The sequence below is a fragment of the Megalobrama amblycephala genome, linkage group LG11 (assembly GCF_018812025.1).
Source record: "Megalobrama amblycephala isolate DHTTF-2021 linkage group LG11, ASM1881202v1, whole genome shotgun sequence".
Classification (NCBI taxonomy): Eukaryota; Metazoa; Chordata; class Actinopteri; order Cypriniformes; family Xenocyprididae; genus Megalobrama; species Megalobrama amblycephala.
The window spans coordinates 27,825,043-27,852,355 of NC_063054.1; the positions used below are offsets into that span (position 1 = coordinate 27,825,043).

General features: G+C 36.0%; 2 protein-coding genes across 2 annotated transcripts in view; one reads left to right on the forward strand and one right to left on the reverse strand.

Annotated features, from left to right (window-relative positions):
* The first annotated feature begins 118 nt into the window (after positions 1-118).
* elp3 (elongator acetyltransferase complex subunit 3) lies at positions 119-23,856 on the forward strand. The gene is made up of 15 exons (XM_048207145.1): positions 119-298; positions 1,805-1,904; positions 2,484-2,622; positions 2,729-2,799; positions 4,578-4,641; positions 4,754-4,822; positions 5,008-5,162; positions 8,289-8,450; positions 8,972-9,098; positions 16,780-16,973; positions 18,393-18,483; positions 18,569-18,634; positions 19,480-19,707; positions 21,222-21,303; positions 23,154-23,856. Exons 1-15 carry the CDS (start codon positions 277-279, stop codon positions 23,228-23,230), a joined length of 1,647 nt encoding a protein of 548 aa, XP_048063102.1. The 5' UTR covers positions 119-276; the 3' UTR covers positions 23,231-23,856.
* A 2,689-nt stretch (positions 23,857-26,545) lies between these two features.
* The window catches only part of si:ch211-63o20.7 (Serine/threonine-protein kinase pdik1l-B-like), a 5,260-nt gene continuing 4,492 nt past the window's right edge, over positions 26,546-27,313 (reverse strand). The window contains exon 4 of the mRNA XM_048207146.1: positions 26,546-27,174. Within this exon, the coding sequence (XP_048063103.1) occupies positions 26,942-27,174 (233 nt within the window). The 3' untranslated portion in view covers positions 26,546-26,941. The remainder of the gene's footprint in view (positions 27,175-27,313) is intronic.

The window sequence follows — 27,313 nt, forward strand, 5'->3', positions numbered from 1 at the left end:
GACTACCGATATTTGTAAGCGACTTTACAGAAAAACAAGCCCAAAGTCGCTTATAATAAGCGGACTTGGCAACACTGTGTAGCAAAGTGCCTGACAACTTTACGACAACTGTACTTACATGTGTTGCTTTACGACACACGCATTCGCTTTACGGTAGAGTGTAGCATGTTGTTCACTGATGTTGACGTTTTTATCTGTGGGTTGATGATCTAACTAACTGACAGTTTTAGTGTTTATAGTATACAAGTTGTGAATTATTATTAAATTGTTTCCAAGATGGGAAAGCCGAAAAAGAAGAGTAAGTATTTACTGCTAATTTTAAGCAGGACGTATTCTGTTAGCTGCTAAGAGCATGTTGTAATGTCTAAACTTTTATAATCTACTATGACTTGGGTATTGTATGTTTATGGGAATTATATATTTCGGTTTTAATTGACATAACCAGTTTAGTAACTGTTCGTCACTATTACAATGTCAATGTGGCAAAAAGTTAACAAAGTTTTGTGAATGAATGCACATCATGAGATTCTTGCATACTAAATTAACCTTTATATATATATATATATATATATATATATATATATATAGTACAGTCCAAAAGTTTGGAACCACTAAGATTTTTAATGTTTTTAAAAGAAGTTTCATCTGCTCACCAAGGCTACATTTATTTAATTAAAAATACAGTACAAAACAGTAATATTGTGAAATATTATTACAATTTAAAATAACTGTTTTCTATTTGAATATATTTCACAAAGTAATTTATTCCTGTGATGGCAATGCTGAATTTTCAGCATCATTACTCCAGTCTTCAGTGTCACATGATCCTTCAGAAATCATTCTAATATGCTGATCTGCTGCTCAAGAAACATTTAATGTGTACAATTGTACAAAATATTTGTGTACAATATTTTTTTTCAGGATTATTTGATGAATAGAAAGTTCAAACGAACAGTGTTTATCTGAAATCTAATCTTTTGTAACATTATAAATGTCTTTACTGCCACTTTTGATTGATTTAATGCATCCTTGCTGAATAAAAGTATTCATTTCTTTAATTTCTTGTCAAAAAAATAAAAATAAAAATTCTTACTGACCCCAAACTTTTGAACGGTAGTGTATAATGCTACAGAAGCTTTGTATTTCAGATAAATGCTGTTCTTTTGAACTTTCTATTCATCAAGGAATCCTGAAAAAAAAAAAGTACACAACTGTTTTCAACATTGAAAATAATCATAAATGTTTATTGAGCAGCAAATCAGCATATTAGAATGATTTCTGAAGGATCATGTGACACTGAAGACTGGAGTAACGATGCTGAAAATTCAGCTTTGCCATCACAGGAATAAATTACTTTGTCAAATATATTTAAATAGTACACAGTTATTTTAAATTGTAATAATATTTCACAATATTACTGTTTTTACTGTATTTTTAGTTAAATAAATGTAGCCTTGGTGAGCAGATGAAACTTCTTTTAAAAACATTAAAAATCTTAGTGGTTCCAAACTTTTGGACTGTACTGTATATATATACATGTTTTGTAAAGGAGGCTTCAATGTGGGAAATAATTTGACTGTGAGCACACATGGAATTACTATTGTTTTCTTTGTACTCCAAAACATCAAGCCGCATGTGTGTAGGGTTAGTTGTATCAATCAAAGCTGTCAGTTCATCCCAAATAACTAGTTCTGTCCTTTAACAAGTCCTTAACAGTAGTGTTGACACACAAGTACACATAAAGATCTGTGTTTCTTTAATATGACCTGTCTGCTTAACTCGGAGCTTTCTGTGTCCACACCAGGTGACTTGAGCCGTGCAGAACTGATGATGATGACAATTGCAGATGTCATTAAACAGCTGGTTGAGGCCCATGAACAGGGAAAAGATATTAACCTTAACAAGTCAGTGCATTTTAAAGATTAATCTATAATCTTAAAGGGTTAGTTCACCCAAAAATGAAAATAATGCCATTAATTACTCACCCTCATGTCGTTCTACACCCGTAAGACCTTCGTTCATCTTCAGAACTCAAATTAAGATATTGTTGATGAAATCCATTGGCTCTATTGAGAGCAAAGCCATTTAAACTCTCAAGGTCCATAAAGGTACTAAAAACATATTTGAAGCAGTGTTTTAAAAATTGGCCCATATAGATATTGTTGGCGCACAAAAAGTATTCTTGTCGCTTTATAATATTAAGATAGAACCACTGAACTCACATGAATTGTTTCAAATATGTTTTTAGTACCTTTATGGACCTTGAGAGTTTGAATGGCTTTGCTCTCAATAGAGACCTCACTGAGCCAACAGATTTCATCAAAAATATCTTAAGCGTGAGATTCATGAGCGTGAATAATAAATGGCATTATTTTCATTTTTGGGTGAACTAACCCTTTAAGCTTCAAAAACAAAGATGGAACTGATTTCTTTCTGGATAACAATAAACCAAGAGACTGACAACTAAAATTATGTCTTTACAGAGTCAAAACGAAGACATCAGCCAAATACGGTCTCTCTGCACAGCCACGGCTTGTGGATATTATTGCTGCAGTGCCGCCTCATTATCGAAGAGCCTTGGTGCCCAAACTGAAAGCCAAACCCATCCGCACTGCCAGTGGGGTAAGGATGGCTTGTTGGCCATTTGTTATTTGTATTGGGCTGACGTAAAGATCGTAATATAGAAATGAAACCAGTGCTCAGACTTTGATTTAACTTTTCTTTGTAGATTGCAGTTGTTGCTGTGATGTGCAAGCCTCATCGTTGTCCACACATCAGCTTCACTGGCAACATCTGTGTGTGAGTATGACGAGAATAATGTGTCCTTGTGTTTCTTTTTGAGGTTTGGGGTCAGTAACAATTTTTTTTTTTTTCTAAGAAAGAAATTAAACACTTTTATTTTGCAAGGATGCATTAAATGAACCAAAATACATATATAATGTTATAAAAGAGTTCTATTTTAAATAAATTATGTTCTATTGAACTTTCTGTTCATCGAAGAAAAAATGTCTACAAAAATATTAAATATTTTTGTACTGTTTTCAACATTGATAATAATGATAAATGTTTCTTAAAGGGATAGCTCACCCAAAAATTAAAATTCATCATTTACTCACCCTCATGTTGTTCCAAACTTATATGAGTTTCTGCTGTTGAGCACAAAAGAAGATATTGATGGTAGTCATTGACTTCCATAGTATTTTTTCCCCTATTATGGAAGTCAATGGATACTGTCAACTGTTTGATTACCAATATTCTTTAAAATATCTTGGATGTTCAACGAAGAAGAAAGAAACTCATACAGGTTTGGAACAACACAAGGGTGAGTAAATGATGACAAAATTTTCTTTTTTGGGTGAATGGAAAAAAAAAAAATGAAAATTTGATGTTTATCTGCTTACCCCCAGGGCATCCAAGATGTAGGTGACTTTGTTTCTTCATTAGAACACAAATGATGATTTTTAACTCCAACCGTTGCGGTCTGTCAGTCATATAATGCATGTCAATGGGAACTCCATCTATAAGAGAAAAAAAAACATACACAGACGAATCCAAATTAAACCCTGCAGCTCGTGACGACACACTGATGTCCTAAGACACAAAACCGAACAGTATTTATATCATTTTTTTACCTCTAAAACACCACTATGTCCAACTTCCTTGCGCATCCAGTTGGTGAGGTCTGAACGCGCTCTGACAACGGAAGTGATGTCTCGCACTCATTGAAATATACACGCGAGAGATCACTGCCGTCATCAGAACGCGTTTTCAGACCTCACCAACCGGATGCGCAAGGCAGTCAGACATAGGGGTGTTTTAGAGGTAAAAAATTATATAAATACTGTTCGGTTTCTCACACAAACCGATCGTTTCGTGTCTTAGGACATCAGTGTGTCGTCACGAGCCGCAGGGTTTAATTTGGATTTGTCTATGCATGTTTTTTTTGCTCTTATAGACGAAGTTCCCATTGACATTGGCATTATACAACTGACAAACAGCAACGGTTGGAGTTAAAAATCATCATTTGTGTTCTACTAAAGAAACAAAGTCACCTACATCTTGGATGCCCTGGGGGTAAGCAGATAAACATCAAATTTTCATTTTTGGGTGAACTGTCCCTTTAAGCATGATTTCTGAAGGATCATTTGACACTAAAGACTGGAGCAATGGATACTAAAAATTCAGCTTTGCGATCACAGGTATAATTTACATGTTAAAATATATTAAAAAAGAAACAGTTTAAAATGTCTTACTGTTACTGTTTTACTGTATTTTTGATCACAAGAGACTTCTTTCAAAAACCTTAAAAAAGTCTTACCAACCCCGAACAATAGTGTAAATGTAATCATTCAGCTCATCTTTTTGTACAAAATGAGCAAATGAGCAATTCTACAACACAAGCTATTCATTCTAAAAAAGGTGCCTTGAACCTTTCCATGTGGGCCTGCATCTTGTTCAAGCATATTAGCATTGTGTATCAGTTGGTGGGGAAACTTTTATGAGCAGGATATAATGATAAAACTGGTCTCAGTTTTGAAGTTGACATGGTGTGTTTTTGTTTTTATTTGCTCAAACAGCTACTGCCCAGGGGGTCCGGACTCAGATTTTGAATATTCCACACAGTCTTACACTGGATACGAGGTAATTATCCTTCTGTCTCCCAAAGCAATGCTATCACGCATATTTTTATGAGTTTTCCACTGGTGTCGTGCAGTATGCTTCATTTTGACTGTCTATTCACACTCTCACCTAGCCCACGTCAATGAGAGCCATCCGGGCACGATATGATCCCTACCTCCAGACTAGGCATCGAGTAGAACAGGTGAGTCATCTTCACAGCTCATGTTTATCAGCTGCTTTTTTAGTACAGTTACAATTATAAGGGATCATTTACTACTTAATGGTTTTGATTTTACGGTTTAGATCTGCAGGGTTGATGATCCTCTCAGCTTTTCCACTCATTTAGATGGTGTTAATGTCATTATGCTGCTGTGTTTGCACATCTAGCTCAAGCAGCTGGGTCACAGCGTGGATAAAGTGGAGTTCATTGTGATGGGAGGCACATTCATGGCTCTGCCGGAGGAGTACAGGGACTATTTCATCCGTAACCTCCACGACGCGCTGTCAGGACACACGTCCAACAATGTCACTGAAGCTGTCAGGTACCAGCACCCCATGATAAACTTGTCTGAGTGATAGAATCAGGCCACTCTTAATTATGAGATTCATGACACAAATTCACAGGGCCAGGAGAGGGCAAGAAACAGTCCATCACCAGTGGGTGCTATGCCTTAGGAAAGACAGCATTCTTTGTGGAAGAATGTGCTTGTCTTTTTAAAAATTAGAAAGTAAGAATTACTTCATAATTTCTGTTATTCGTCATCAAATGTTGCTTGAAATTAAGTTATAATGTAAAAATTATGACTGATTAAAATTCTGTGCAATTTTGTTTAAAAAAAAAACACAAAAAACTTAGTGAATTTAGGCATCACAAAAACAATAATCATTTTTTATTTTCTAATTTTATTTCTCATAAATAAGCATGCACAGTACAACATGCAGTGAAATGCTTTTTATATGTACATAAAAAACATAAATCATGCGCAATTAAATATCAGCTGAAATATCACCCCTGGCAAACTGTGGTTTTGGACAATATCAACATAAATCCTTATCATTTTTTGGTGCAAATGCATTAAAGTAACTCGACATTATCATTGAAGACCAGCAATAATATAATTTTCATTTTGATTACATAATAATGGCAATATATACATGTCAAAGTCAGACATGCCCTTTTGCCAGCTGTGATGCCTGGTTACTGGTTTAAACTTGGCCCAGGTTAGTAAAAGATTTTTGGGTCAGCACACCTTAATAGCTTCAACAATTGATTGCCAATTAAGTTTAGAATACAATGAACCAATTAGAACCCAGTTTAGGTCAGATAGCTGCTAATGGTGGATATTTTGATAAATCGAAAATTTAAGTTTTTTTTCTATGTATAAACTGTTTATGCAATAAAATATGTTTTCGTAGTTTGTCTTGTCCCTTATCAGTAATAATATATATATATATATATATATATATATATATATATATATATATATATATATATATATATATATATATATATAATCCAACAACAACCAATTGATAGATGTAGATAGATAAAACTTTATCTTTAACAAAACACAGTTTAGCATCTATCAAAAGTGCAAATAGTAGCATTTTGCAAATTGACAAAGTGCAGTAATGTAAATAACAGCAAATAAATAATAAGCTAGGATACTAAAATATTTCTATAATTATAAATATAAATATATTAATATATTAATTATAAATTATGTGGTACCGATATATCATGAATGCCTACTCACATTTTCTTCAGAAGTAATTATACATAAATGTACTTGTCTTCAACCAATTGCACAACTGGTCCAAGATCAGTTGATAAGTGCAGGAGTTAGATAAAAGTAGTGGGATTGGAGCAGCTGTGTTGTCTTATTATGTGTATCTGGGGAAAATCACTAGGTAATAAGCTCTGACCTGGGATCAGTGCTTATTGCTGCTGGATAATTTAAGTCTATATAAGCAAATTGAACAAATGCAGCACTTGGATCAGTTAAAGCACAGTGCCAAAACCCCCTGGTGAGCAAATTTGGTAGGGTGGCACTGTTGGGAGGAAGAACTGGTGCTTTTGGACTGGTCTTCCACTATCAGAGCAGCTGCATTGGCATCTGCTTTCTGCGTAGTCACAGAACAATAAGACAGAATGTGAAATTTGGGCTCTTTGCTTAAATGATGAAGACAAGACAGGATAAAGTATGTTATCAGTCACGTCTCCTGGTCTGTTATTTAACAGTTTAGCCGGCATTAACTTGGCTAACCAAGCAAATAAAAGCCTTCTTTTCACTTTGACCATTAGTCTTAAGACCGTATAAATAGGTGATGTATGTGCGATTTCTGTGCCACTAACAACATCAGCCGAAACTGAAAAAAATATTTTATAACTTTTTATATATTTGTCAGGATTTTATATTTTTTCAGAAAACTTGTTTGCATCAGTTTTGGCTCAGACACTGTTGACCACCCCTGTGACATCAGCTCCATGAGTAAAGCAAATGCTTTGAAGTTAGAATGAAAGCCAAAGGAGATGATTGTAAGATGTGGATAGACTGCCACTGCAGGGCGCTGTTAGTTTATTACTGCGTTTTTGTGTTATTTATTTTCTTGATAAGAGAGAATGTGTATGTGTGTGTGTGTGCACGTAGGCAGAGGTCCGCAGGATTGTCGGCACACCACAGCTTATCAGCCGGTTTGTTAAGATGACACGATTGCCATAATTGTTCCGCCGGCTAATCAGCCAGAGATGGGGGAGACAACAGTTCGATTTCAGGCACATTGCTTATCTTAGGAGGATGTGTGTGTGTGTGAGTGTGTGAGTGTGAGAGAGAGAGAGGAGTGAGTGAGGGAGAAATAAAAAAAAATAAGTACAAATGAAAAATGCTCTGTTGGTTTCATAACTATTTTGTCTAAAATCTGGAACAAGAAACAGGAGCTAAATGGACAGAAAGAGTTTTTGGGCTATTAAATGTCCATTAAAACTTCAGAACTATGTCAGGCGTGACAGGAAGCCAAAAACCACACATTTCTGAATTATTATTAAATTGACGCAAACCAATTCTGTTGGCCAATTGAAGCCAATTCAGTCGTAAAATAGTTTTCATGTTATCATCTGAAACTATAATAGGAAGATTTTTCTATTTTATTGTGCATTCATTTAGACTTTCACAAAAGCCTTTTTTTAAAAGCCATTTTAAAAAGACATTCAGAAGTTTGGGATCAATTTTTGAAAGACATCTCTTATGCTCAACAAAGCTGCTTTTATTTGATCAAAACATAATAAAAATAGTAATATACTGTTTTCTATCTCAATATATTTTAAAATGTAATTTATTCCTGTAATGAAAAGCTGAATTTTCAGCATCATTACTCCAGTTTTCAGTGTCACATGATCCTTCAGAAATCATTCTAATATTCTGATTTGGTGCCCAAGAAACATTTCTTATTATTATCAATGTTGGAAACTGTAAAACATATTTTTCTGAAATTAGCATTTATTTGAAATATAATCTTTAAAATATAATCTATATAGTCTTTACTGTGACTTTTGATCAATTTAATGCATCCTTAATGTGTCATATATAACATACATATATAAATACATACATACACATATAATATAGTATCCAGATTTCTGAGTTGTTATTGATTTTTTTTTTTCTCAGGTACTCTGAACGCAGTAACACCAAATGTGTCGGCATCACGATTGAGACCAGACCCGACTACTGCCTGAAGAGACACTTGAGTGACATGCTGGCCTACGGATGCACCAGACTAGAGATCGGCGTACAGAGTGTTTATGAAGATGTGGCTCGTGATACCAACAGGTCAGAGTTGGCTGCTTTTAATATGAAGGACTTTAAATGGAGGAGCCATAGATGAGTGTTTGGTATTTGTTTAAACTTGATCATGGGATGTTAATTCGCATAACATCAGTGTTAAGACTCATTTCGTTCCAACAGTTTCTGTCTCATGTTGGTAATTGCAGTTTACTCGCTTGATTATGTGTCATTTAGGAATCACTTCAAGGCATTAGGAGACTTAGCAACTATGCTAATTACACTATACTTACACCCTTTGGTGTAGTTGTAAGCACTTTGCTGAAGGACACAGTGGGATTTTATCAGAGACCATTTTAGCAGGACAGATCTTTAACCATTAGCCTCAATCTTGAGATATTTCTAGATCTATATCAGATTGTTCAAATGAAAATCATAATTAATTGGAAAATGTAAATTTTTACCTAGCCATATGACCATACAAAATTCAGTCCTACAAAACACTGGAGGAAATTTCTATTTTTTAACTGCATGTATCTTTTTATATTGACTTTATGTTCTTTTTCCAGGGGACATACAGTTCGGGCTGTGTGTGAATCTTTCCATCTTGCAAAGGATGCCGGTTTTAAAGTTGTAGCCCACATGATGCCAGACTTACCCAATGTTGGCATGGAAAGAGACGTGGAGCAGTTTATAGTGAGTACTTCCTGGATCATTTTAATTCTGCAGTATTCATCTCTTGCACCAAACACAATGTAAGAATGGCGGAATGATTAATAGTGAGCTAAAGTATGGAATCATATTAAATTTTTTGTTTTACTTTTTTACTGGTAAAATATTTGGTGTGAAAATAGATTTCTGTAGAAAACAAATCTTAAAGGAATAGTTAAAAATGAACATTCTCACCCTCATCATATGACTTTCTTCTGTGGGATGTTTAGCAGAATGTAGAATCTAGAAATAACAAAAAAACAACATTCATAAAATTATTAAATAGTACTCCTGTGCTATATTTTGAGATTTTTTTTTTTTTACTGTGAGGAACAAATTTTTGTATTCACTAATAGTCTTTGGTGTCATTCACATTCATACTTTAATACTTTTATTCAGTATGCATTAAATCGAACAAAAGTGACAGTAAAGAAATGTGTAATGTTTCAATTTCAGATAAATGCTATTCTTTTAATTTTATTTTAAATAGTATTTCACAATATTATAGTTTTTACTGTTTATTTTGATCAAATAAATGCTGCCTTGGTGAACATAAGAGTCTTCTTTCAAAAACATAAAAAAAAAATCCAAATCCAAACTTTTGAATTATAGTGTATATTCAAATATGCATAACAAGACATGTCACAGCAGGTTTGATGTCAGGGATGTCAAACATCACTATGAATATGCACATTTAAATCAAACAGGTGAGATTTTCAGTGAATAACAACTTAAATTTTAGTCTGTTCCTCACACAAAGTAATTGTATGCCTTCATAAGACTTGTAATATAGCACACAAGTAGTATAGACTACATTTATGATACATTTATGTTGATTTTTGACAATTTGGGAGAAACGGCATTGAACATTCTGCTAAATGTCTCATTTGGTGTTTCCTTGAATAAAGAAAGTCATGCAGGTTTGTATTAAATAATAAAAAAAAAAAAAAAAAAATATAGCTGCAAGCAGCAATTACGGGGCCAAGCACAAAAACGGCACAATAAGCCAGCCAACACGGCTGTGAGCATCAGACCAACTGCAACAGTGAGCAATTAAAGACCTATTAAGATCATTCTAGGCAAACAAGCTGAAAAATTACCAAAAATTAGGATTTACTGGTTCATCACTTTCGACCAATAGGTGCCGCTGTGTCCAAATTGTTGTGGTATGGTCAGAGTGAGGTGACAATGACACTTGCAAAGTGTCACAAAGCATGTCAAAGCATTGCAGAGATACAGCTTAAAGAGTGAGTTTTGCATCATGCCTCAAAATCGTTGCTCCGGTATATGAAAACGGTTTGATATATCAAATTGAAATCCATAACTTTTTGTCGGCATGGTCTGAAGATGATACGGTTCGATTTTGGTTTAAAAACGGAGCAACGGTCTAGGAGGAGTTCGAAAAAGTAGGTTTTTAAAGAAAAACAATATGGCGGACAGGAAGTTCAGCCGACTATGTCAAATTTGATATCTATGTTCTCAGCATGACCCATCTGCTGAGACCAGTTTCATTACAATCGGTTAATATTGTCAAAAGTTAGTAGCATTACTTTTCACATCACTTTACATCACTTTTTGAGTATCGTAAGGACATGGTGCCAAAGATTTCGTAACGATAAGCTAATGTGTTCGTAAATTACAGCATTTTATCACAAAATTCAAAATGGCCAATGGCCAAAATGGCTGAGATGTAAAAATTTGATATCATTTGACTCGGCATGATTCCCTGAATCTAACAAGAGCAAATTTATGATTTTTGGACAAGGCCATCAGAAGTTATAAGCAAAAATAGCCATTTTTCATATCTCCGCACCAGTAGGTGGCGCTGCGCCGAAACACTGCATGATGCCTCAGGTCATGCTTGTGATGACATGTACCAAGTTTGGTCCGAAAACAATAAAGCGTTATGGAGATACAGCCTTACGTCTATTTTCGCAAGTGCAACATTAAATTTGTTTGCGTGTTTTTCGACTACGGTTTGAGGAATCGACTTGAATTCCATAACTTTTTGTTGGCATGGTCTGAAGATGATCTGGTTCAATTTTCATGAAAATCAGTGTAACGGCCTAGGAGGAGTTCGAAAAAGTAAGTTTTTCAGAAAATTCAAAATGGCGGAAAAATTTTCATGACGAAATTCGAATTGGCTTGACCCAAGGAATCAGAGGAAATTTTGGAGAATTTAGTTTCTAGCCCTTACAGTTCAAAAGTTATTAGCATAAACATAAGTGCAACTTTGGACAGCTGGTGGCGCTAGAGGGATTGAGTTAGAGACTCCAAATTTGCTATGGACAAAGGTCAGACTGTCCTCTAACTATGTGCCAAATTTCACAACTTTCCCGCAAGCGGTTCTATGGGCTACCATAGACTTCAAGAGCGGAAGAAGAAGAAGAAGAAGAATCGAAAATAAAAATAAAAAGAACGCCAACAGATACAATAGGTGCCTCCGCACCTTCGGTGCTTGGCCCCTAATTTCAAGACCCTTTCAGAAGTGTTACTTCAATAATCATGTTTGAAAGGATTTCTTCAAATAAGGCTCAAATGTACACTTCAAAAGGATTATGGGAAGTTTTGTAATTTATGGTCCTCATACTTATAACTGTTTTTTCTGTAAGAACTTTTAATGTAAATGAACTGAGGAGCTGAGAGACAGATGACTAATTCCTCATGCACAGGTTTATCTCTGTATACCTCACAGGTTACGCAGGTGGTTTACAAAATGTCATTTTCATCAACTAAAAGAGTCCAATTAATCAACATTTCTGTGAAATAGCTGTTGGGATATCCAAAATTTCCATATTACTTTCGGGTGCTCTATTAATTTTGACACTTGAAGTAGAAGGAACTACTCAGTCACAGTCATCATCAAGCAGACTGCCCAGAGCTATTAGGACAAAAATTAGAATAGGGAAATGTTGCTCCTTTCTAATAGTTTGAAGTAAAAAATAAATAGCAAAATGAATATCACACAGCTCTAGGTTACAATGCAAAGAGGCAAGAGGTTATACACAAGACGTACAGTACAGGAACACCATAACACGACTGTCCCAAGGAAAATGTCACTATTATCGGGTGCAGTAGCTAATTGTCACATAACGGGAATGATGGGTGAATGTAAATGAAGTGGGGAGTGATGTGCCATGGCAGGCTGCGCTTTTATGGCCCCTGTCAATGTCCAGCTGTGACGCATTGGTTCGCATTATCAGGGGCTTCATTACGTGAAGTGAATAGAGCATTCATTATGGTGGGTTTCATTACCGAGGCATGGAGATCCAATCAGTGACTGCGCTCTGGAACCTATTCAAAGTGCTTCTCTCTGAAAGACTGTATTAAACACCAACCGGGAGCAATCCAGGTGCTAACAGGTTTCTTTGATGTCTTAAGCGAACGCTGTCAGTGCACGATCTCGGGAGTTGAGCGATTTTAAAGCTGGTGATTATTTCCCATTAGGAGAACAGAAGAGCCTAGAATGAAGTGAGTGACATTAATGTTGCATAAGAAACATCATGATTAACAGTGCAATTATATAAATAATATTTTGCATTAACACTCACATAAATGCCACTTAACTGTAGAAGAGAACCATTAACTTTTTATTGCAAATCATCTAATCTCTAGAGTCTATGAAGGCATGTGTCTCTAAAGCTAAAAGTCTTCACTTAGATTTTTACATTGTTGTACCAAGCCCACATTACACCTACCTCATTTCCCCTTGGGAGGCTCTTTTCGCCTCCACACTGCTGCAATCAACTGACAGCTCCAAAATATTTGGACAGCAACACCATTTGTACTCTATTTGTACAATTTGTAATTGTATTATTGCAATTAGAGGCTAATAGAGCAAACAATCTACTTTATTTTAAAATATCCTCTTTTTTACACTTTTGTCAAATTTTTTTATCCTCTTTTAATGTTAGTCAAAGTTTCAAACAGAGAACTTACATAAATTTATATTTTCCCTGACTGCTTCTTTTTGTCACAGCTCAGGAAAGTGTCCTGGGATTTGCCATGCCATGACATTATTTCCTGTGGCTCAAAAGTAGGGATGCACTGATATTAAAGGTGCCCTAGAATTAAAAATTTAATTTATCTTGGCATAGTTAAATAACAAGAGTTCAGTACATGGAAATGACATACAGTGAGTCTCAAACACCATTGTTTCCTCCTCCTTATATAAATCTCATTTGTTTAAAAGACCTCCGAAGAACAGGCAAATCTCAACATAACACTGACTGTTACGTAACAGTCGGGCTCATTAATATGTACGCCCCCAATATTTGCATATGCCAGCTCATGTTCAAGGCATTAGACAAGGGCAGCCAGTATTAACGTCTGGATCTGTGCACAGCTGAATCATCAGACTAGGTAAGCAAGCAAGGACAATAGCGAAAAATGGCAGATGGAGCAATAATAACTGACATGATCCATGATAACATGATATTTTTAGTGATATTTGTAAATTGTCTTTCTAAATGTTTCGTTAGCATGTTGATAATGTACTGTTAAATGTGGTTAAAGTTACCTTTGTTTATTACTGTATTCACGGAGACAAGAGCCGTCATTATTTTCATTATTAAACACTTGCAGTCTGTATAATTCATAAACACAACTTCATTCTTTATAAATCTCTCCAACAGTGTAGCATTAGCCTTTAGCCACGGAGCACAGCCTCAAACTCATTCAGAATCAAATGTAAACATCCAAATAAATACAATACTCACATAATCCGATGCATGCATGCAGCATGCATGACGAACACTTTGTAAAGATCCATTTTGAGGGTTATATTAGCTGTGTGAACTTTTTTTATGCAATGATAGAGTCGAGAGCTCGGGAGGGGGTGGAGAGCACGAGCAATTAAAGGGGCAGCAGCCTGAATCGGCGCATTTCTAATTATGCCCCAAAATAGGCAGTTAAAAAAATTAATTAAAAAAAATCTATGGGGTATTTCGAGCTGAAACTTCACAGACACATTCAGGGTATACCTTAGACTTGTAAAAAAACGTTTGATGGCACCTTTAAAGTTCTGGCTGATACTGATAAGAAGATTAGTTATTATCATGCTTTCATTAACCAGTTAATGACTGATAGTAAAATTCTGGTTGATACCGAGACAGTTAATTATTTTCATGTTATGGCCGTTAACCGATAAATGGCCGATATTAAAAAGTCTGGCTGATACGGATAAGATGATTAATTATTTTCATGTTATGGTCATTAACCGATGAATGGCCAATAGTAAAATTCTGGTTGATACCAATAAGATGATTAATTATTTTCATGTTATGGCTGTTAAACGATAAAGGACCGATATTCTGGCTGATTCTGGTGATTAATTTTTTCATGTTATGGCCATTAACCGATAAATGGCCGATAGTAAATTTCTGGCAGATACCGATAAGATAATTAATAAATTTTCACTTTTTGGACATTGACCGATAAATGGCCGATAGTAAAATTCTGGCTGATACCAATAAGATGATTAATTATTTTCATGTTACGCCCGTTAACCGATAACGGACCAATATTCTGGATGATTCTGATAAGATAATTAATTTTTTCATGTTATGGCCATTAACCGATAAATGACCGATATTAAAGTTTTGCCTGATACCAATAAGATGATTAATTTTTTTCATGTTATGGTCGTTAACCGATAAATGGCTGATAGTAAAATTCTGGCTGATACCGATAAGGCGATTAATTATTTTCATGTTATGGCCATTAACCGATAAATGGCCAATATTAAAGTTCAATACTATTTTATATAAATTTTTTTTAAATGCTTGAAACTAAAATCATTTAAAATGCCACATCATTTAAAAGTGAATTTAAAAATGTATATTCATTCTGAGATTTGCTGAAGATTATATTTAGCAATGTTTATTAAATTATTAGCATTATTTGTATTGCTGTATCCTCTGCAGTTAAGCACAAGACACCCCTTCTTTCTCATCTGTAGATTTGGGTCGGCATGACCATATACCGGCAAACTGTTCCTGTTGTTTTGTTTTCCACTTCATATTCCTGACCATATTGTTGCTTTTCCTAATTACAATGAAACTTTGTACCGTGTACCAGCAGCACCCATACATTTTGACGATAATCGGTTCATTGCTTTGCCGATTTTCCTCCTGATTCCTTCAGCGTTTTTATTCGGATCCATTTCACGCATAAATTTCAATGTTTATAAAATCGTCTCTCTTCACACACCTGTTGTGATATCTTTGTGATAGAGAGCCATTAGAAGGCAGTGTGTCAGAGCGAGAGAGAGAGATTAATGGCTCTGGAAGGTGGTCTCTGACCCCATTGCTATCAGCTCCCCTCCTCAGCCACCGTGTGCCCACATAGCCTCACCTGTGTCACCCACCGGCAGCGCTCGGCTAGTTTATCTCACCTAACCTGCTTTCTCTGATGCTCGTGCTCTCCTCTTCCCCTCCCACTTGCTCGCTCACTCTCCGTCACGCCTCTCCCTACCTTTCGAGACGGGGACCTGACGGCGCTATCTCAGTATGTGTGTGCGGTGGAAAGGAGCGTGGCTTGGTGATAATGGAATCCCATTACTGGCTCGTCTGACTCTCACTTCTCACTTATCAGACTGTGTGCAGGCTTCCCTCCCTACATAATAAAAATAACACTCAGCGTAAATATATCACACAAAGTCTCATTTCATTTGACTCTTAGAGTAAGGAGAAGCTCAAACTGCAAGGCTAGTCGTGACTCGAGTAATCCGTCGTTTCAGTTTGCCTTTGATAGGCAACTGTTGTTTGTTTGCACTATTTAGAGTCACTGTTTAGTTTAGACCCATGCAGTCATTGTTTAAATGTACCAGTGTCCAGTTTGATGATTCGCTAGTATGTCAGGAACTTGGACAGTTCCAATTAAATGACCACTGGCTTGTCTCTTTGATTGTAATGGTTTCATTTCTAAATGTGCTGCGTGAACCCTGAGGTTCTCAAAGTGATGGGTAAAAAAAAAAATCTCAGCACTATTACGTGTTAAGAAACAGACGTAAGCAGGATCAGTGACGGAAGTCATGAGGCTTTTTTTAGCAGTTTACCAATTCTTGAACTCATGAATGATGTTATATTCCAATTACGTTTGATCCATTAAGTGAAATGAATCAGTATTGTAATCGGTATTGTAATGAGAGTACAAAGTCTACCAGCATGCAAGCTGAGTTTGCTTATATTCTACTTAAAATTGTATCATGAATCTCATACAGCTTCTAATTTCCGTTAAGAGATATCTTCAGTGACAACAGTTTGGAAAAAGATTAAAAGTTTGATAACTAGTAAAAGATATCTTTATTATTTTGTGCTATAATAATTTTGGAAGTTTGTGAAGTCTTTCATATGAGTGGGTTAGTGGCGGCAGAATCCACTAATTAGAGAGCAGTGTGACTGATATTATGCCTATATATCAAAAATAATTTAATTTCATGATGGCAAATGAGATATAAATAGGTTATATATTGTATAAAACTGCTTAAATAAAAAAAACATATTTTACACAATATTTACTTAGAATTCACCACTAAAAAATGGAATTGAAAATGTTTTTTATGCATTGGCATTCATTGCTCTGTAGTGCACTCATTAGTGGTCCTAGATGAATAAGTCTCATGTTATCACTGCTCTGCAAAAACATCTCTTGTCTCTGTCCCCAGGAGTTTTTTGAGAACCCTGCATTCAGACCAGATGGGCTCAAACTTTACCCTACGCTGGTGATTCGAGGCACTGGACTGTATGAGCTGTGGAAAACGGGCCGCTATAAGAGCTACTCTCCCAGTGCGTTGGTGGATCTGGTAGCACGAATATTAGCGTTGGTCCCACCATGGACTCGTGTGTATCGTGTACAGAGGTAAGAGAGACTTAATGTAAATTCATATAGTGAAAATACCAACAGAGTATCTAAACGTCACAAATTGACCTCACAAACTTGGAGGATAAGCTAATTCTAAACATCACTAGGAACATGTTATGGCCAATATTAAAATTTTTACTATTTTGTATAAATAAATTAAAATACTAAAAACTATAACCCATCATTTTGAATTAATAAAGTGAGTTTAACCATAACTGTATTTTATTGTACTATTTGAAATAGGGTAACATTAGTTAATGTTAAAATATTATCTAACTTTAACTAACAATGAGCAATAGATTTGTTACAGTATTTATTCATCTTTGTTAATGTAAGTAAATAAAAATACAACTGATCATTGTTAGCTCATGTTAACTCTGGTCCGTTAAATAAAATTATTAGATGCAACTTTTGATTTTAATAATGTATTACTGAATGTTGAAGTTAACTAAGATTCAAAAAATGCTTTAAAAGTATTTTTCATGCTGGTTCATGTTAACTATGTTCTTAACTAATGTTAACAAATGGATTCTTATTGTAAAGTGTTACAGAAAAACGAATATTTATTTTGAGATTAGTTAAAGATTACATTTAATAGTGTTAAATTTGTGTTTTTAAAGATTAACTTGAGCATTAAATGATGGCAAATGTAATCTAAAAATGTAAAAATAGAGGAAATGAGCATTAAAGGTGCTAAAGAGGATGTTTTGTTTTATAAATTTTTGCAATATTACTTGAAACCGTCTTTACTAACTGATAAAAGACTATTTATTAGGTGCACTGAAAGGAATAATATTAATATACATCATCTGTGCACGAGGTTGGGCCATAAAAACATCAGCCAATTGTTTAAGCGATCATCGCGTAAACGATTGGCCCTCTGGCTTGTCAATCACTGCCATGACGTTCCTTGTGCGAGACGTGAGCGGCTGCGCGCTCCAGTAACTTTCCACAGGCGCCGCATGCAGTGTTTTTGTCAGGAGACAGGAGTAACAACTGTAGATTATGAGTTACCTGCGGTGAGTCCGACATAATGAATCCACTAACACGACACAGCGAATCCCGGTGGTAAACACTCGTGTTCCAATACTCGTGCACGAGTTTTGGGAGGCGTTCCCTCGAAATGAGCTGTGAAGGAGGGGGGTTGTTCTTACGCATGCGCTCATTTCAAAAACTCACTAACAGTCTTTGGTTTCTCAGTCGACGAAAAGATCCTCTTTAGCACCTTTAAGTCAAATACCCAATATAATTGGATAATATCAGTAACCGATATGGTACTGATGTATAATGCATCTCTAGTTTATTATTTATTCAAAAGAGAAGCATTTCTTTTGCCCATATTCATTCTAGTGTGACCACCATTTAGTTTTTAAACGGTTTTGAAGAAGTCTGATAATAATCTGTGTCCTTTTTCAGGGATATCCCCATGCCTTTGGTGAGCTCTGGTGTGGAACATGGAAATCTGAGAGAGCTGGCATTGGCCAGAATGAAAGACATGGGCACTGAGGTAACATTAAACCTTTAACCATTTAATTTGTTTACAGTATTAATTCAAGGTCATTAATTGCAAACCATGTTGTTGACTCCTGCAGTGTAGAGACGTACGAACCAGAGAAGTGGGCATACAAGAGATTCATCACAAACTTCGACCATATCAGGTAATTCATGTTCGTCGTCAGCAATTAGCAGAAAATTGTGAAAGGGTTAGTTCACCCAAAAATGTTCCACATTCGTAAGACCTTCGTTAATCTTCAGAACACAAATTAAGATATTTTAGTTGAAATCCGATGGCTCCGTGAGGCCTGCATAGGGAGCAATGACATTTCCTCTCTCAAGATCCATAAAGGTACTAAAAACACATCTAAATCAGTTCATGTGAGTACAGTGGTTCAATATTAATATTATAAAGTGACAAGAATATTTTTGGTGCGCCAAAAAGACCCAAAATAACGACTTGTATAGTGATGGCCGATTTCAAAACACTGCTTCAGGAAGCTTCGGAGCACAAATGAATCAGCGTATCGAATCAGCTGTTCGGAGCGCCAAAGTCACATGATTTCAGCAGTTTGCCAGTTTGACACGCGATCTGAATCATGATTCGACACGCTGATTCATTATGCTCCGATGCTTCGAGAAGCAGTGTTTTGAAATCGGCCATCACTATATAAGTCGTTATTTTGTTTTTTTGGCGCACCAAAAATATTCTCGTCACTTTATAATATTAATATTGAACCACTGTACTCACATGAACTGATTTAAATATTTTTAGTACATTAATGGATCTTGAGAGAGGAAATGTCATTGCTGGCTATGGAAGCCTCACTGAGTCATCAGAATTTAACTAAAATATCTTAATTTGTGTTCCGAAGATTAACAAAGGTCTTACGGGTGTGGAACGGCATGAGGGTGAGTAATAAATGATAAATGAATTTTGATTTTTGGGTGAACTAACACTTTAAAGCATGTACAGTTATCAACAGAAAGAGATTCGTTACTCTTGTAGGTCGAGCTGATCCGCAGAGACTATGTGGCTAATGGGGGCTGGGAGACCTTCCTGTCTTATGAGGACCCCGAGCAGGACATTTTAATTGGTCTCCTGCGTCTTCGCCGCTGCTCACCACAGTCCTTCCGGCCGGAGTTGAAGGGTGGTGTGTCCATTGTTCGGGAGCTGCATGTCTATGGAAGTGTGGTCCCTGTCAGCAGCCGAGACCCCAGCAAGTTCCAGCACCAGGTAAAACACCGTATTTCTGACAGTAGCACACGGCAGAAACTGCTTTAACTTGATTTTACATTTAACTCTTTCCCCACCAACTTTTTTTAAGTTGCCAGTCAGCGCCAGCATTTTTGATCATTTTCACAAAAGTTTCATGGTCCCGAGAATTTTGTTTTTTGTTGTATGAATTTCTAAACATGCAATATATCAAAAGAAAGAACAAAGCCTCTGCTTAAAACAAAAAAAAGTTTTTTTTTTTTTTTTTCAGCGTTTTATTCTAGCTTCAATCATTCTTTTTCATCATTTGAATGTGGGAAGGTTTCATAAAAAAAGCTACATTTTGAGCAAAATGCTGAGAAAATTTTGGTCTTAAGACTACGTCTGGTTCGGATTCACAATGATGATCAAAACATAGATGGAGTAGATCCAGTCCATCAACACCCCTAAAGCTTGCACAATCCTATACCTCTTCCCGGGTCGACATTTCATTCGGTAACGTTAGGCAGTCTTGATTTATACACTGTTTAATGTTAATGATCACACTATTTTACATATGCATCAGCTTACATATGCTATCGCTTTTTTCTGCTGCTTCTTTGCCTGTGCTTTGATCAGGAGATTCAGTACTCTTTCAGAAGATACGTAATACCGTATAATAGTGAAAACGGGGAAAGCCGGAAAATTCAGTCAATTGCAGGGAAGCGTTGTCTCATAAGTGATGGAAAATTCCGTCAATGGTGGGGAAAGAGTTAAGGTACACTATGTAACTTTTGGCCCTCTAGCGGTTAAAAATCAAAACTGCATGCATTTTGTGGAAGAACAATATTTTAGTTGTGTTTGCTTGTGCATGAACATGAACCTTCACAATAGAAAATGCTTTAGAATTAGAACTACATATGGCAATTTATCTGTTTTATTATGCGGCCTGTCACAGTCTTTTAAAAATGGGTGATTCCTCGGAGGTTCGAGATTTAGCTCTATTTACAGATATGATGAGACATGCACAGGCGAGTGACGTATGTACACGATTTCCAGCGAAAACCAACCCGCTAGGTCTAAAACATAAACACTCATAAGAGGCTTACCATAATAAATCAGGGTAAGACAAGAATACATTGTGGCAGAAGGATTGATTTATCGACTCATTTCAATTTTGTTCATTTTGGACAAAATAAAATTACATCATGCACCTTTAATGATGTCTGATGCCTGATTCCTTATGAAGGTCTCATTACCAAAATGTTCAATTAAAATAAGAATAAAAGCAATAATAGCAGTGTGTGAGTTTCATCTGTTTTTGTCAGTTTATGATTGATTCAAGGAGTTGCGGTGGCATGACATTTGCATTTAATGATGGTTAAAAGTGTATATTGAAAAACATTTCCTCTGGTGTGAGTGCTGGAGATAAATGTGGAAATTGCCCAGAATGCCTTTTTTATTTTTATTTAAGGCATATTTTTTCCCATTTATTGTACATAGTCTCACTGACTTGCATTCTCATATGTTCTCTTTGACCCCGTGTTTATTTGTAGGGTTTTGGGATGATGTTGATGGAAGAGGCCGAGAGGATAGCCAGGGATGAGCACGGCTCGGGCAAATTGGCTGTTATCTCAGGTATCAAAAATATTCTCAGCGTTAACGGAAATGGCGCTTTCATTTTGCTGGTTCTTCTCTTGCCCTCGCTTGAAAAGAATGAATAGGAAATTTTGACATGTACCTCCCCAAATCAGCTGCAGGATGGAGATAACAGCAATTGGAAAATAAATGAAAATCTGCATTCATATTATTCTGGCTCTGACTATTTAATGCATGTCTGACAAAGAAAGCCAAGCATCAACAGTAGAGTATATTGGACATACAGTGGGGTTCAAAAGGCTGACAATATATTCTGTTTCTTTTTTTATTGTAATTTTACTGTGTTTTTTGCTTTAAATATTTTGCATCTGGCAACATTGGCTGAAATTATAGTTCCTCTCACTGAACATAAAAGGGTGATTTTTTTTTTTTTTTCTTCCTTCAGTCAGAGAAAGTTCATTAATATAACAAGATATACATTGATATTACAATTAAAAATAACTCTTCTATTTTAATATATTCCTGTAATGACAGTCTTCAGTGTCACATGATCCTTCAGAAATCATTCTAATATGCTGATTTGGTCCTCAAGAAACATTTCTTATTATTATCAATGTTGAAAACAGTTGTGCTGCTTAATATTTATGTGGAACTGTGATCTTTTTTTATAATTATTTGATTAATAGAAAGTTAAAAAATGACATTTATTTGAAACATAAACCTTTGTAACATTATAAAAGTCTTTACTGTTACTTTTGATCACTTTAATGCATCCTTGCAAACTAAAATCATCAATTTCTTTCAAAAAATCTTACTGATGCCAAACTTTTGAATTGTTGTGTATTTTGTTTAACCCAAGTAAAACAATGGTACTTTGAAGCCACATTGAAGGGTTAGTTAACCCAAAAAATGAAATTTCTGTCATTAATTACTCACCCTCATGTCGTTCCACACCCGTATGACCTTCGTTCATCTTCAAAACACAAATTAAGATATTTTTGATTAAATTTGATGGCTCGGTGAGGCCTCCATTGCCAGCAAGATAATTAACACTTTCAGATGCCCAGAAAGCTACTAAAGACATATTTAAAACAGTTCATGTGACTACAGTGGTTCAACCTTAATGTTATGAAGCGACGAGAATACTTTTTGTGCGGCAAAAAAACAAAATAACGACTTTATTTAACAATATCTAGTGATTGGTGATTTCAAAACACTGCTTCATGAAGCTTCAAAGCTTTACGAATCTTTTGTTTCGAATCAGTGGTTCGGAGCGCGTATCAAACTGCCAAAGTCACGTGATTTCTGTAAACGAGGCTTCGTTACTTCGTAAGTGTTTCGAAATTTCAATGGTTCACCACTAGGGGGCGTGACTTTGGCAGTTCGATACATGCTCCGAACCACTGATTCGAAACAAAAGATTCGTAAAGCTTTGAAGCTTCATGAAGCAGTGTTTTGAAATCGCCCATCACTAGATGGTAACATTAAGGCTAACGCTTCGTAACATTAAGGCTGAACCACTGTAGTCTCATGAACTGTTAAATATGTCTTTAGTAGCTTTCTGGGCATCTGAAAGTGTTACTTGTATTGCTAGCAATGACCTCACTGAGCCATCAAATTTAATCAAAAATATCATAATTTGTGTTCCAAAGATGAACAAAGGTCTTACGGGTGTGGAACGACATGAGGGTGAGTAATAGATGACAAATTTCATTTTTGTTTGAAATAACCCTTTAATAACTTGGCTTAAAGGTGGCTTTTTTTTTTTTTTTTTCATGTTTTAGTCCAAATAACATTCTCCATGGTGCTTCCATTAGAGGATGGAAAATTGAAAAAAAAAAGAGGTTTTCTACTATAATTCTGAATTTTTGGTCATATGTTTGTTTCAGGTGTCGGAACGAGGAATTACTACAGAAAAATGGGTTATGAACTGGAGGGGCCGTATATGGTGAAAAACCTTTATTGAAGCAGAGAGGAATTCAAACCAAGATGCATCATATTCCCTGGACAATTTCGTCTGACATGCAGGACACTGATTTTAAGGGCATCTTTACACCCCACATATAATTGGACTGGGCATGAGGACTAGAGAGGGTGTGTGTGGTCAGCACAAAGCAAACTGCACTATTCTGCTACATGCCAGCCAAAGAGAGTTTTCTGTACGTGTTTTGTTATGAAAACCATTATGAGTATCAGTGTTTGTTAGAAATGTACAACATTCTCCCTTGGCCTTAGCTCCCATTTTACAGAGTTCTCTCTCCAGTATACTTGCCAGTGCATTTACTTCTCTGGGTTAACACTCATTATTTTTTCATCACATTATTTTTGGTTTCTACTGACATTTTTGGACATAAAGGAGAAAAAAAGCTGAGTTCCTCAGCAGTTATCTGTTATGAAAGCACATATTTTTCATGTGGATTTGGGAGGGAGAAATAATTTATGCTTGCAGCTTAGCGCATTTGATTAATCCAGCATTTTTCCTGTTCTGTTAATTCTGAAGATGGATTAATTGCATTTTCATGTTTTCTTGGCTTTGCATGAAAAGTGTTCATCTGGTCATTTTTATTGTTAATAAAAGATATTTATCCAGGATTTCTGTTATCACATGATTGTACATTGTCATAAATCGCATGTTGGCACGAAGGCAGGCGATTTGGATGAAGCTGAATAGACATAATACAGCCATCACTGAACATTCAAAGGAATTAATGGGTAAGAAATCATCTGCGGTGGTCTCCTGTCCGACTCAGATATGAAAAACTGTCACCAAAATGATTGAAATTCAATTGCCTCTATTTTTGACAGAATGAAAAGTTCACTGGAACTACTCTGCTGCGTTTTAGTGTCTGTCACCACACCACCAATTTCTGAGAAATGTCGTCCAGCGTGGCGAGACTCTCCTCCGCAGAAGACCTCATGATATGTCTGCTGATGGGTTTTTACTGCTTCATTTGACATCGCAATACCCGATTATATCGCTGTCTCTGCCTGTGAGTCAAGGTGTCAGGCGAATGATGACCAACCGTGCTTTAAAGTCAAGCTCAGAGGTTTGTCATCAGAGAAATGGCTTCCAGTAAACGGCAAGATGTTGTTTTGACACCACAATAAAGTGATGATTTAACAATCGTTGATATCGTAATTTCCCAGCACAGAGCCTTAGTTATGACTTTAATGGCTTAATAACCTCACGGTTAAAACAAAGAACAGTGGCAGGCTACTGTGTCACCCTAAACACCAATCTGCAGCTTTCACTAAATCTTAGGAAGTTTTAACCAGACAATCCCATACTGGATTTTGCTAATTAAGCTGGTTCATTGCGGTCATTATTCCTCGTGAGTGATGCAGAATTAATACTGATGTAGCCAATATGATGACCTCAGAGAAGGCTGCGTTTAGATAATGTGCATATTTCGACACCGAGGTCAAGATGAGCCATCGCAGTGTTTCATTTGCAAAGCAGCGATGCGTGAGGAAAAGGGCAAAGTGTCTCTAGAGATGGAAATGTCACAGATGAGATCCACTTAGAAGGATTCTCAGATGCATTATATTATTGCCGGTGAGGCTCCAAGGTTTCGAAACCCTCTGTGACCCTTTAACACTCTTTAAAGTCGTTAATATTCAACTTTGGCATTATTATTGGCCTTCATCAACTCAACACTGCTCTTTGTCTTGATCACAGAGATCTGTTAAAAAAAATATCAGTCTTACAAAAGGTTTTTCATTTTCTAAACCTGAAAACTATTGAACACAAATACTACAAATCCAGCCACATATCGTTTATATCCATCACAAAGGGAGACTTTAATTTCCTGTAAAAGATGGAGTACTTTCCCAAACTAAAAGCCATTTGAAGCATCCATTCCTGCCGTACAAACAAAACCAACTACAAGACTGGCCACTAAAGCGGCAGAAACCAAGACGGTGGAAAACAGGCGATGTGAATGATTGATACGTGTGCCATCTTTCACGGATACACATTAGGGGAAACCGAATTATTTCCAGTCTTATCTAGATGTTAAACATGAGCCACCAGCTAAGAAACTTCAAAGGATTCGGGCATTTTGACTTTCTATAATTACACTGTCGCTTCAAAGTGGCGATTTGTGGTGTGACCGTTCTGAATGCGTCGTTTGCTGCGTCTGACAACACGACTGAAACGGATTATGACTGGCTATCCTTATAAGCATGAAGGCCGTGTTATGTTTTCTACAGATAAAGCAAGTTTGGACTTGGAAGAAATTCTTCACACAATATTGTATTGTTTCACTTGTTTTGTATTGTTCTTTAGTATTCTTCTAAATAAATACATAAAATAACATTTTAATCATTGAAAACACCACAAAATAGAGCAAGTTATATTAATAGGGCTGCATGATGTTGAAGAAAAACACGACATGATAATGCTTTAATTCTGTATAATTAAATTATATTTAAAAACTGTAAATTGAATTACTAACGTGAATGTTTTAAAGGGTTAGTTAACCCAAAAATGAAAATAATGTTATTATTTACTCACCTTCATGTCGTTCTACAGCCGTAAGACCTTCATTCATCTTCGGAACACAAATTAAGATACTGTTGATGAAATCCAATGGCTCAGTGAGGCCTTTATTAAGAGCAAAGCCATTCAAACTCTCAAGGTCCATAAAGGTACTAAAAACATATTTGAAACAGTTCGTGTGAGTTCAGTGGTTGTATCTTAATATTATAAAGCGACAAGAATACTTTTTCTGCGGCAAAACACAACAAAGTATTTTCAAAAATATCTATATGGGCCGATTTCAAAACACTGCTTCAAAGCTTTACGAATCAAATCAGTGAATCGGAGCCCCAAAGTCACGTGATTTCAGCAGTCTAGCCGTTTGATAGGAGATCCGAATCACTGATTCAAAACAAAAGATTCATAAAGCTCAGAAGCTTAATGAATCAGTGCTTTGAAACATCTAGGTATTGTTGAAAAGTCGTATTTTTGGTGCACAAAAAGTATTCTTGTTGCTTTATAATATTAAGATAGAACCACTGAACTCACACAAACTGTTTCAAATATGTTTTTAGTACCTTTATGGACCTTGAAAGTTTGAATGGCTATATGCTCTCAATAGAGGCCTCACTGAGCCATCGGATTTCATCAACAATATCTTAATTTGTGTTCCGAAGATGAACGAAGGTCTTATGGGTGTAGAACGACATGAGGGTGAGTAATTAATGGCATTTTCGTTTTTGGGTAAATTAACCCTTTAAGTTCTATTTGAGAAAATAAAGCATCACTACAACTTCTGAATCATGTGAACAACCGTGTTTACTGTAGCATTACATAATAAAATTATTTTTAGCAGTGTAAACAAACAATTAAATACCACCAACTCTTTGACACGTATATATATATATATACATTTTTTGAAGTATTAAAGTCATTTTTTATCACAAGCAGTTGCGATATTTCAATATATCGTGCAGCCCTATATTCTAATTGCATTGAAATTATAGTACAATTCATTAAGCATCATATAGTAACAGATACACAGCCCTAAATGAAAATGCAAGGCAAGTAACACATAAATCTATTTTCAAGTCTCAATTTCCAACTGGACGAACAGTACCACATCAGTTCGATAACTTTTATTGGCTTCATCTTCAAGTTATTCAGTAGACTGGTTGGTAGCATGCTGCTCTGAGATCAGTGCAGCTTTATGGCACGCTGGACCCTCTTCTCCAGCTGGTCTGCGGTGGGCCGGGCGTCAGGGTCTGAATCTAGCATGTCCAGCAGTAGCTCGCACATAGCGTGGTTTGGAGGCGGCGGCAGTGGCGGAGCACGTCTTGCCCTCATAGGGATGGTCAACTGTAGGTCGGGATTCTGACACAGCGCTTCACCTAACGGGGTGAGCCAGCGGCCTCGCATTACATATGCACCTACAGCAACAATAAACAGGAAACTCTGTTATGCTTAAGCAGGAAATGTTATGCTTAATCAATTTTGAAGCATTTTGTGAAACAGGTCCTTCATTCATTCCTGTGAGGAGTTTGCTTTGATCTCTGCATTTGAATTTGC

Excerpts from the sequence above, each read along its gene's own strand:
- elp3 (XM_048207145.1), top strand. The coding sequence starts at position 277 with ATGGGAAAGCCGAAAAAGAAGA. Across the intron at positions 2,623-2,728 it reads CCATCCGCACTGCCAGTGGG|ATTGCAGTTGTTGCTGTGAT; the intron begins GTAAGGATGGCT and ends TTTTCTTTGTAG. Across the intron at positions 19,708-21,221 it reads CCAGCAAGTTCCAGCACCAG|GGTTTTGGGATGATGTTGAT; the intron begins GTAAAACACCGT and ends GTTTATTTGTAG.